This window comes from Danio aesculapii, chromosome 17, assembly GCF_903798145.1.
Source record: "Danio aesculapii chromosome 17, fDanAes4.1, whole genome shotgun sequence".
Lineage (NCBI taxonomy): Eukaryota > Metazoa > Chordata > Actinopteri > Cypriniformes > Danionidae > Danio > Danio aesculapii.
The window spans coordinates 7,310,103-7,322,582 of record NC_079451.1 but is presented as its reverse complement, the minus strand read 5'-3'; the positions used below and the strand labels follow the sequence as shown (position 1 = coordinate 7,322,582).

The 12,480-nt window shown below is 33.5% G+C and overlaps 1 protein-coding gene across 1 annotated transcript; it reads right to left on the bottom strand.

Moving 5' to 3' along the window:
- Positions 1–1,124: 1,124 nt before the first annotated feature.
- Positions 1,125–12,212, bottom strand: mbip (MAP3K12 binding inhibitory protein 1). The gene is made up of 9 exons (XM_056477751.1): positions 12,058–12,212; positions 11,470–11,586; positions 9,847–10,059; positions 8,311–8,407; positions 5,998–6,063; positions 5,235–5,387; positions 5,045–5,139; positions 1,546–1,584; positions 1,125–1,436 (listed from the first exon to the last, which is right to left on the bottom strand). Exons 1-9 carry the CDS (start codon positions 12,208–12,210, stop codon positions 1,332–1,334), a joined length of 1,038 nt encoding a protein of 345 aa, XP_056333726.1. The 5' UTR covers positions 12,211–12,212; the 3' UTR covers positions 1,125–1,331.
- Between the last annotated feature and the right edge of the window lie 268 nt (positions 12,213–12,480).

The following is a 12,480-nucleotide window of genomic DNA, read 5'->3' as shown; positions in this document are numbered from 1 at the left end:
ATTATTTACAAACCATTTGTACTTATTCAGAATAAATTAATAAATTATTAATAAACTATTAAAATCAACATTTATACATCTTATTTAAGCATAGTAACGGTTACTATGAATGTTAATAAATGCTTTATTAACTCACCTTCATCCAGTTTTCTGACCTAATCTAAAGTGAGGACTATTTATGCTTCATAAATCCCTTATAAATGACAATTAAAGGCTCAGTATCAAATGAACATTAATCTTTGCAGTCTTATCTAAACAATAAAATTACTGTAAAGTTTAAACATTGCAGAATAACAGGAGTTATTCAAATACAACATAAAATTGGATAATAAAAACAATAAGTTAACAATTTATTAACATTTCAATGTAATTTAGTGATGTTTAAACTGTACAGTAATTTTATTTTAGATAAGGTTGCAAAGATTAATTTTTTATTTGATAGTTTCATTGGTGTATCTTCAAATGAATAGAAATAATCGCTTATGTTCTTTTTTCCTGTTTAGAATTTAACTAAACCATTAATTGTAAGAAATAAAATATATAAAGGAAATAAATTGTCATTTATAAGGGATTTATAAAGCATTATTAGTCCTCACTTTAGATTAGGTCCCAAAACTGGATGTAGTTGAGTTAATAAAGCATTTATTAACATACAAATGAACTATTAGTAAATGCCTGAATAAGATGATATATGAATGTTAATTTGAATAGTTTATTAATAACTTACTCATTCAGAATTATCTTAAAAAAACAACAACTATTCTTAAATAACTGGTTTGTAAATAATGCAATACTTAATTTAGTAATAAATAATTAACAAAGTATGGAAACACAATTATTAAACACATTAAACATGTGCTTATAAGTCAAGAATACTGCATTTGCAGCTGCAGTTATAAACTGCTTACTAATGTTTATTAATGTAGAGTTAATGCTTAACAAAATGAATTCACTATATGCTAATGCTTAATAAATGATTCATAGTGTGTAGTTACTATAAAATGTTACCAATAAACCTTGTGACCCATTACATTGCACATTCAGAAGATGAATACATTTTCCAAAGAATAAAAATACTAAACAGTTGCAAAAAGCTGAGGAAAAAATACATAAGAAAAACACCATCAAATCAGATGCACATTTATTTACATAAGCGATGTACAAAAGAAACAATACGACACATGTATGAAAAAACTAAACGTTTTACATACATTTTTATAGATATAACATATTCACTGACACGCTCTCTGAAATGCTCAGTTCTCCACATGACCAAAAGGATGAATTCCTGACGAGAAAGAAAAAAAACATAGAAAGCAAAAGTGCATGTGTCAGTATGAAAACTCTGCGTTTGCGGACTGGAATTCGTTGCTTTTCTTCATCAAGGCAGCTTTGACGGCACTGATCTTCCCATCGAGCTCAGCCAGACTGTAGTTCTGTGAAAACAAGAGCGTTTTCATCAGCTAATACCTTCTCTTTCAACAGCGGGACCTTCGTATTTTTTTCTCTCCATGAAAACGCAAATGAATCAGTAATGGAACTTACCTGCGACATTGAGGCTTTAGGTCGTTTGTGCGAGTAATTCTGGGCGAAAAAAAGAAATGAAAGCATGAAACGAATGCTGATTTATATGAACAATGCACATCAGGCGTCATTCAAAAACACGTTGCGGCATTTATCTCAATATCAGACTAAACAAAAACAAAACAAAAAAAACTATTACAAGGCTGCTTTCACAAGGGGGAGAAAAAAAATACAGCAAAAAGGGGAGAAAAATGTAATGGCAGCCAAAACAAAAAAGCCGAACCAAGGACGAGCGTAAGTGGACAGAAACGGCACATGATTAGAGTATGAAACGGAGATGTCCTTCAGCATCACTCAATCACTGCCAACAAACCCGAGCTGCTTTGGACTTGCGCTGATTAATAGTATTAAGTGGGGGCCATTGGGATTCTTTCTGTCACCCAATGGCCCTTTCATTTGTTCCGTCTATCTCTTTTTATCTATTACCCATAATTTATCTCCATTTTAATCACTTTTCATGGGTGCATATGGACCCACTTGGCAGATGCATGATATCCGCTCACCCTGGTCAGTAGAGTTCAATTAATTCATTCGACTTGCTGAAAGCTGCGGCGCAAACTAAGAAGATCAGCATATTTGACGCCACTCAATGTCCCACTTTACTGGCAATATGCAGACAGACACACACACACACACATTGTAAAGGACATGGAAATCAGCTAGCTTTCAGCCCAGCATTGAACTAAGTGAAGCTGGTGTGAGGAGGCGTAGAAACGGTTCAAGAGCACTTACTCAGCTAACTTTGATGGGCTACAATCTGACAGGGATAACAAATTCTGAAGTGAGCGAAAAAAATATATATCACTCATATCAGCTTTTAATGGTTTTGAAGAACTCTCCGGCTGACTGTCGTGAGCGCAGGAGGAAACACATATGCGAGAAGGACGTGTTGTGGTACAGTGGGAAAAACAAACAAATATTACTAAATGGGTCAAAAGAGGCCATGTATTATTTATATTTATGTATCATGCATCATAAATGGATACAGCTAGGGTACCTTAACACAGTGTTTCTCAACCACGTTCCTGGAGGGCCACCAGCTCTGCACATTTCTCCATGTCTCCTTAACCAAACACACCTGATTCAGATTATCAGCTCATTAGCAGACTAAAATGGGTGTGACAGGCAAAGGAGACATCCAAAACAAGCAGTGCTGGTGGGCCTCCAAGAATGTGGTGAGAAACACTGCCTTAACATGACACATGCTTTACAAACAGAAAAAACATTTATGCATACTTGAAATGTGTAAAACAAACAGAGGTAATGGGAATTTGTATGGTATGCTAACATTAATTTGCATGATAACAGCATTCTCGATACCTAAAAATGTTTCAAAGTTATCATATGGGGTCAATCTAGGGTCATATATACTTGCAAAATGAAAGAAAGTTTTGCAAACAAAAAATAAATTATTAAACAAAAAAAAAAAATATATATATATATTTAATAATAATAATAATAATAATAATAATAATAATAATAATAATAATAATAATAATAATAAATAGCAAAGCAAAAATTAATTTGAGAAAAAAAAATTGCTAACAAAAATAAAGAACCCAAAAGGGAAAATTAAGTTGAGAAATAAAAAAAAAGACAGAAAAACAAAAACTGCAAATAAAAATCAGTGCAAAAAAGCTATATATATTTGCAATAAAAAAACTATATATTTTTGCAAAACATTTAATAGCATTGCCTTTAGAAAAGCCGTATAATAAATTGCAATGGTCCTTTTAATTTGCATTTTAGTCAACCGTGAGTTTGCCATGCGGTTTTCACTTTGCGTTTGCGTTTACGGCAGGCCTGGACCTACTGGGCTGTAACAGGGTATATACAGGAATCAGAGAACGAAATTAAGGCCTTTTTCAAGACTCTTTCCATACGTTTTAAGACCTCATCGGCGACATTTTAACTTACAGTCTATTTACCAAATACTGGTTGTAAACTAATACATTATTCATATACTGAATAAAAGTGTTTGCCTGGTTACTGCAGTAAACAAAGCAGTGTGATGTAAAATCTAGCAGGATTTTATCGATTTCTGACTACACAGCATCCCAATATTCAAAGATTAAATTCATGCAAACTTTAGCAAACAAAATGTAATACTTTTCAAGGGCCTTAAATTTCTCTTTATCAAGTTTTAATACTTTTTAAGACCCTGCAGACACCCTGTGTAAGACCACCTCTCTGAAACTGCCCAAGTTTCCTTGACTCCGCCCCCTTTTCAAATCAGGGCCACAAAGTGAAACGCGAATAATTAAAGTGCAAATATTTTATATTTTCGTTTTTTATTTTGCACTGCTTAATTTTCATTTGCAGATTTAAATATTTTTTTGTTAGCAAAATTTTTTAAAACTTAATTTTCACTTTGAGTTCTTTATTTTTGTTAATTTTTATTTCTCAAAACGTTGCGATTTTTGGAGATTTGCATTAATTGATTTATTTTTTTGCTCAATCCTCTATTTTTCTTGTTTGCAAAAGTTTCTTTTATTTTTAATTTAAGGTAGATTAGCCAGGCTTCATCGGAAGTAAGGCTGCAAGATATAGGAAAAAAACGGACATTGCGATATTTTGTTTTGCTGCCATATATATTGCGATATGAATATAATTGACCAGATGATTTTTAAAAGCTCTATTTGGGAAGATTTCATTCATTTAGATCAACTTGACTTATTAATATTTTACTATGCAGCGCATCGGCATAAAATATAATAAACTACAAGCATATATAAATATGAAAGAGCAAAAATAAAAGTTAAATAAAGCATGCTTTATGGTTTACTGGGGAGATTAAAAGTAATCAAAGACAATGAAATGTAAAATATCAGGGTTATTGTACAAATAATTAAAAATCTTTGAATTAAATCTTTAACAAACAATCTAATTTTGCAATATGACTATTGCGGATACATCATTGCAATATACGATATATTGTTCAGCCATAATCAAAAGCATCACTAGCATTTCTACATTCTGTAGCTGAGGCCATATAAATTCTGTAACACAGAAAATCAAACTGATAAAGAGAATCCAGTCATGATCAAAACGCATTTTGCATACGAAAAATGTTACAGATGAATAAATAAAAAGTATGTGAATCCTGCATGCTTTGTGTCAATAGAGTGACTTCGTTAACCATATACATATTAATGTATGAATGAAGCTTGCAGTGTTTTCAGTATTTACCTTCTCTCTATATGAATTTCTGTATTATACTTTTAGAATAGAATCACACTGACAATTAGTTTAAAAATCTAAGACAAAACTCCCTACAAGAATCACTGAATGTCTGGTTCTCAGTGTTTATAAGACACAGTGGATGCTCAAAGAGTGTAGAACTTGTGGAATGACACCGCTAAGATGAACAGACTAATTCAATATCTGATCTTCCACTCCTCCAACAAACAAGGTCACACATACACATACATTCTCTCTCGCTCTTTTTCCCACCACTTACTGTGGAGTGGAAGTACTCCGGGGAAAGACCCTCGAGCTCCAGAATTCGATCTTCAAGTTTCTTTAGTCGCTGATAAACGCTTTGTGGAACTGGACCTGCAAAGAGACGGATACAGTAACAGAGTTTCACATTGTGAAAAACAGCACAAATAAATAAACTTCCTCTTGTTCTTTTGTGGAATCAAATCTACCTGGTGGAAGTTTAAGGTGAGATTCCATGTTGTGGAGCCTCTCCTCAACGGCAGAGTTTCCACAGTCTCGGTTGATTGATCCCTGCGGCTGCTCTCCCAGATCAGCATGTGCCCCTCTGGTTTGGGGTCCGTATGTATTTATAACACGAGTCACTGCAAACAAACACCAATTAATGCTCCATGAATTAACCAAATGTGTTAATATTCATCTACACTGTGAGGGCCACAACATGAATTACTGTTATGCTTTTTAATATATTTATATATTTTTAATATTAAACATTAACATATTTTTTTCTAAGATACTTTGAAGATAATTTTTAAAAGAGCAGGGATGCAAACTAAACACTGAAAAAGGTGAAAAATGCAATAAATAAATAACCAATAATTAAAAATAATACAAATCTCATATAATCTATGCCGATCTTGTAGTTGACCAACTTTGAACTTAATAATGTGGATCCACAGCAAAAGGTGAGGAGTTTGCATAAATCTCTGGCAACAATATAAATTAATACTATAATTTCTTTAATTTTTTTCTCGATTATTGTGATAGGACAGTAGATATTGTCAGGAAGTGACGTTGGAGAGAGGGGGAATGGGAAAGGTCCACAAGTCGGGACTCAAATTCAGGATATGTACAGGCTGCCGGCGGCAACATTATATTTATTATTCAGTTTTAAATAGTATAACCGCATCCAATTAAAAAGTATAACCGCATATAATATTAAGTTTCCTTACAAAGAAAATACACATGGCTAACCTTTAACATGACTCTTGAAACCAGGATATGGTGTAAAGACTGCATCAGTTCTTGCACAGCTGTCTTCTGCACACCACACAGGGAAAAAATATTGTTAGTTTGTACAGCAAACCAATATAAAACCTCTGCTCCTTATAATAATAAAACCTCTGATCTTTATAATAATCATTTATTAACAGCCTTAGTGTGTGTATAAATTAACTTCCTCCATCTCATTGACATGGAAGTACGTCATTGATTACATTACAGAAGAGTCCACAACTGAAGGAATATCTGAAAGGGGTAATATGGAATGCCCTAAACCCTTAAGCACTTGGTAATTAATATACACTGTGAATGCAAGTCGCTACTGCGATGACACATTCGTATTGCATTGTGGGATATATAGGTGGTGGAGTGCACACATGAAGCAGACTCATACCCTCAATCATAATCGAGGAGTCAAGCGTGTGCCCATGTAAACCTCCCTTGTCCCATTGACAGAATTGACCACAAATTAAAATTGATAGGAGGATTCCTCATTCCCCATGAATTTTCCTGTATGTGTCTAGCGGAGTGGAACGCAGCCATATTCTAAACAGCCACTTTATTCTGTACACCTCTCCGGCTGCTTGTTAACGCAAATACCTAATTAGCCAATTACATGTGAGCAACTCAATGCATAAAGCCATGCAGGTCGGGTCAAGACGATCTGCTGAAGATCAAACCGAGGATCAGATTGAGGTAGAAAGACTTTTTAAACCAGCGATTTCAATCCTGGTCTTGGGCATTCACCACTCTGCACATTTTATTCATCCCTTATTTAACACACCTGATTCAGATCATCAGCTCATTATGTGAGGTTCAAGAACTGCACTGAGTGTGTATAAGATGATCTGTACAAATGTGCAGAGCAGTGGATCCCCAAGAAAAGGACCGAAAGCCACAGATTTAAAGAAAGCGTTCACCCAGAAATGAACGTTTCTTTATTCTGTTGAACTCAAAAAAACATATTTTGAAGAAAGATGCTCTTGACATCCACAGTAGGAAAAATATTTTGTCATTGGCTAAAGTCATTGGCTAAAGTCATTGGCTAAAGGTTTCTAGCTGTCTTCAAAATATAGTTGCGTTCAACAGAAGCAGGTTTGGATCAAGTGAAGGATGAGTAAATTATAAGACTTTTCTGTTTTGGGTACTACTTTACGGGACTCTGGATGTGGTTGAGTGTTTCAGAAATTGTTGATCTACTGGGATTTTCAAGCCTTACAGTCTCTATGGTTTGCAGAAAATGGTCTGAAAAAAAAAAAAAACATCCAGTGAGTGCAAGTTTTATAGGAGAAAATGGCTTTTATATATATATATAAAATTGTCAACATTTTAAGTGGATCAAAACAGTTTTTCTAAATTGACTTGTAGACAAAAATGGGTGTTGTTTCTGTACTGAGTGTGTATAAGATGCTCAGTACAAATGTGCAGAGCAGTGGATTCCCAGGATCAGGATAATAAGCAGCTGATTTAAAGGGTTAGTTGACCTAAAATAGAAAGCGGACTCACTATTTACTAAATTTCAAGTAGTTCCAAACCTTTGTTTCTTTTGAACACAGAAAGTTGCCACTTACATCCATAGTAGAAAAAAATGCATGTCATTAGCTATAGGTTTCCAGCTTTCTTCAAAATATCTTCTTTGTGTTCAGCAGAAGAATGTCAAACAGATTTGGAACAAGTGAAAGGTGAGTAAATGATTACAGAATTTTCTGTTTTGGTTACTACTTGGTCTAAAAACGGAAACATCCATGAGTGCAAGTTCTATGGGTGTAAATGCCTTGTTTAAGTATGCGTGTATATAAATTTAGTCATAGAACGTAAACTCATGTTTTCTCTTGTGTATAAGTGTATTTCACAATATATTTCTTAATTCCAAGTTATAAGATATAATGTGTTTCCCAGTATTGGGTTGCAGCTGGAAGGGCATCCGCTGCATAAAACATATGCTGGATAAGTTGACGATTCATTCCGCTGTGATTAATAAAGGAACTAAGCCGAAAAGAAAATGAATGAATGAAGATATAATGTCGATATCAATATAACATTTAAAAAGCCTCAGAAAAACTGCCATGAATGTTACGTAAATACAAACTTATATTTTGGATTATTTATATAGTTAACCATTTGACAGCACTAACAATAACACATTTTATTTGTAGAATTTTCTGTGAAAATGACAGCTGAATTCTGACCTCACGTCAGTGAAAATCAGCACTCTTACAAACATTGGCAATTGTTGTGCAGTATACCTTTGACCACCCCCTGCCGCCCATACCCTCCCATTCTCACCCTGATTGCAGTCGATCACGTTGCAAAACTCCCTCACATTGTTTTCATTGATCTCCAGCTGTTTGCGCTCTATAAATGCAGATATCCTACGTTCAATCTGAGAAAATGAGGAGAGAGAGAGCAATGAGGGTCAGGCTGATGAGCTATTGAAGAACAAAAAAAATCAATTCACTGTCTTCTTTTTTGCTGTTTAGTTATAATGAGGACCGCTAGGCTGTACGGGCTGCATGACTAACAAGTGACCACGGTGGACACAATTATTCCAAAAATCAAAATATTTCTCACACGCAACCATTTCAGATAGTTGTGATTTGCTTGGCCCTTTTATTACAGTGACTGTAAATAAATAAGCAATAAAAATGAGGGCCTCCTTGTCCTTCGCCCACATGCAATTTCAGCGTGTAATGAACATCCACTTCATAACGTTGCAAGGACCAGGACCTCTCTCAGGACTCTCAAAGTGGGTGGCTATTTGTTTCTCTCTGAAGGAAAAGTGGTGAAGGAGCCTTCCATTCATTCTCAACTGTCTGTCCACAGATGGCAATTCACACTGCATATGACTGACCAACTGGGGCAGATTACATGCAAATAATACATACTGACTGTCAAGCAATTGACTTTAATTGTATTTTGGGAGAAGAGATTGCTTTAACATACAAAAAAATGTTCAGACTAACAATAATCATTGGTAAATAAAAATGAAAACAATAAACTGTTCAACTAAAGTTATCTTCATAGGCAACAGTACTTATGTCTTGCTGCATTAAAAACAGAAAATAGCTCTTGGATGAAAAAAAGATTTTACATTTGACATTGTTTAAAACTAGATATTTAAAATAAATATTTATATGATATAGATATTTATATGATTTATATGAGATATATATATATATATATATATATATATATATATATATATATATATATATATATATATATATATATATATATATATATAATGTTTTAGAAATTTAATGAAAAAAAATCATGATATTTTGATTAGAAAATAAAATGGTAATAAAGCTCTATTTGTTTATGTATCAAAACAACTTTACCAGACCGATTTCTTCTTTTTTAATAATAATTTTTTCGTGTTTTTCACCTTTAATGGATAGGACAGTAGAGACTATTGACAAGAAAGCATCAGGAGCAGAGAGAGAGAGAGGAAGGATCGGCATTGGACCTCAAGGTGGAAATCTAAGTCAGGTCGTCGTGAGCACCGGAGTGCATGTATTGATGCACTAACCGCTATGCCATTGGCGCCAGACATATTTCGAATAGGAATCATTTGATGACATATAAAAACACTACATAAGGGATGGTCCAAAAAAATAATTTTTTTGAAAATAGTCATTTAAAATCTTTATATTTTGCCACTATCTTTCAAAACCACTACGTTTTATCCATTTTCAACAAGAAAATTTTAATCCTTTAAAATATTTTAAAAAATGTATATGAATATTTGTTAAAATATTCTAATAAATACAGGTGTGATTCGTGTAAAATAGGTCGACATTTTTGAAGTGACAAATTTACCTCTGATTTAGCAGCCTTGATCTGCACGTTATCATCGATTTGAGTCCTGTTTCGATCCTTAAGGGCAGGGCAGTGGTCAGATGTAAGAGGATCATCAGTAACCATCTGCTCAGATGTATGAGCAGTTTCTTCCCCTTCACTGACGTCTGGGTTGGAATTTGTACAGTTATTTGCTTCAGACTCCACTATTTGCTTCAGACTCTCAGAGACCGACTACAGTAAGCAAAAGGTTAATAAATAAATAATGTGGTAAAAGACAATCTTTAAAATGTACAGTAAGCTGGGCATGTTGCACTATATTGGAAAAATCTGATATTGCAGTATTTTATTTTTCTGTGATAATTATTGCAATATGACTGCATTTACACAAGATAGTTTGAATAGCTCTAGTTAATGGTTTCCTGGGGAGTCTAACAATATTCAGGAACAGAAACTGAACAATCACAATGCAAAAAAATGCTTTTCTTTCTTTGTTTTGTCTCATTTCTAATCCAAATATCAAAACATTCTTAGAGCAAGTAAAAATATTGTTTTGCTTTCAACTTCAAAAGAAATACATTGAAATTAAGAGTTAGAACAAGCTGAGTTATCTGTCAGTGGGGTAAGTAAAATAATTTTGATTTCATTTTGAAATGTAGATATTTGGACTAGAAACAAGACAAAATCCTAAGTAAGAAACACATTGTTTTTTGGCATAAATCATAAATACAGTAATTAAATACAATTCTGTAGTTCCTGGTCAACTATATTTCAGACTCAACATTGGATATCTTACGATGTGACTATTGTGCATGCACACATTGTAATATCGATGATGAAACTATATATTGTGCAGCCCTAGGTCATTTTTATACAAACAAACCCTGATAATTTAATCAGAAATCCATTTTGAAGTTGAAAGGATTTGTTTTGCCCTGTCAGTGATTATTTTGCCAAAAACATGTGAACATATTCACACTTTAAACATATTTACACTTAAAAGAGATTATTCATGAAACAATATTATTACACTTGCATATGAATTATTAGTGTAAGTATTATTAGTGCTGGGCAATGACTAAATGCGATTAAATGCATCCAAAGTGTGTGTGTGCATGTGTGTGTATTATGGATATATAAAAACTCAAACATACATAAAAAAAAAAAAAAAAATGCATTTATGAGAATATCTTGCAACTTAAAAATTTCTCAAAAAAAAAAAACAAGATATAAATTAGGATTTGTGATCAATAAAAAGTTACCGTTTCGAGATAAAAAGTTAAAATGTAAGAAATATGATATATTATAATAAAATAATCTATTATAATTCTGACAACCCCCAATAATTGCATGTTTCCTTCCGGAAATTCTGATGTTATTCTCTGAATCATAATTGTGACATAATAGGTTTAACTTTTTATTACATGGTGGAAACAGATGCTCACTAATATACTGGATAAGATCCATTACAGCCAAGTACACAAATAAATGTCAAACAAACAATTACTTTTAAGATCTATTTAGAGGTTATGTTCTATAAGTTATATAACTTATATAACTGTTATATAAGATCTATAAAAGATATGTTTTTACCTAAACATTTTAGCTATATGTGCAGATGAATGTTATAATGCTTCTGTTTACCTGTAGTTTGGAGATGTGCTGTTGTAAACAGGAGTACACATGAGATGGCTGATGCTCAGAGATGTTCACATTGTTGACACTGGTACTGATTCTCAATGCTTTATCCCCTAGTTTCAACTGAAAAAAATAAAAGAAAGTTTTTGTTGTTGCTGTGGTTTCTAAATTGTCAGTGCAGAAAAAATGCCTAAAACAGACTAGGTGGTTTATTTCACTGGCAAGTCTGGTTTGTTAAATTAGTAAGATGTCAGGCACTTGCCAGCTGGTGAGGCAGGGAGAAAAACCAGCATGAAAATGAATAAAAATCCACAAAACCAGGTGAGACCATTATAAAAATTCCAGGGCATCATGATTATTTCAGCAGTGACAGTAGAAAAAAAAAATACATATCACAACTTATTGCTTGCTAGTGCAGACATATCATATAAAATTACGACATGGACGATCTTATTACTTCGGAAAAGCTACATAATTTACATACTTAGCTTTTAGCATAGACTCAAATGAAATACAAATATGACTTATGAGCAAAACAGTGTTATATCCCAAACAGTGACACCGTGCCAGTTATTAATCTGCTTTTACACAAACCTTTGCTCCAAGGTCGGCGAGGGACTCGACAATAGAGGTAACACAATCTCTGAAAGCATCCATTTGTCTTGCATGATGTGAAATCTGGCTTCTGCTTTGCTCTTGTTTACTTGCAGCACACGCACCGCGTCTCTCACCGTCCGCCGCCATCATTCTTCCGCTCCCGGCTGCTGCGCTGATTGGACCAACGCTCTCCTGCATAACATGACCTCACTTCCGCTAGCAAAATAACGAGGACTTAAAATTGACTTTTGCAAATCAGAAACAAAGGTAATAAAATTACTTTATTTAGATAGTTTTAATATCAACATTGAACATGTTTTATGATTATTATTATTATGTCCGTCACAAAACAATCTTCCGTTTCATCCTGTTATATTTTTAACCACATTTAACAATTTATCAATATTACTAAAATGGACT

What these genes read in the sequence shown, in the direction of transcription:
- mbip (XM_056477751.1), bottom strand. Translation starts at nt 12,210, where the DNA reads ATGATGGCGGCGGACGGTGAGAGACGCGGTGCGTGTGCTGCAAGTAAA. An exon ending in AGCACATCTCCAAACTACAG is followed by an intron (nt 10,060 to 11,469) that starts GTAAACAGAAGC and finishes TGCTTACTGTAG; the next exon opens with TCGGTCTCTGAGAGTCTGAA. An exon ending in TCACCTTAAACTTCCACCAG is followed by an intron (nt 5,140 to 5,234) that starts GTAGATTTGATT and finishes GTCTCTTTGCAG; the next exon opens with GTCCAGTTCCACAAAGCGTT.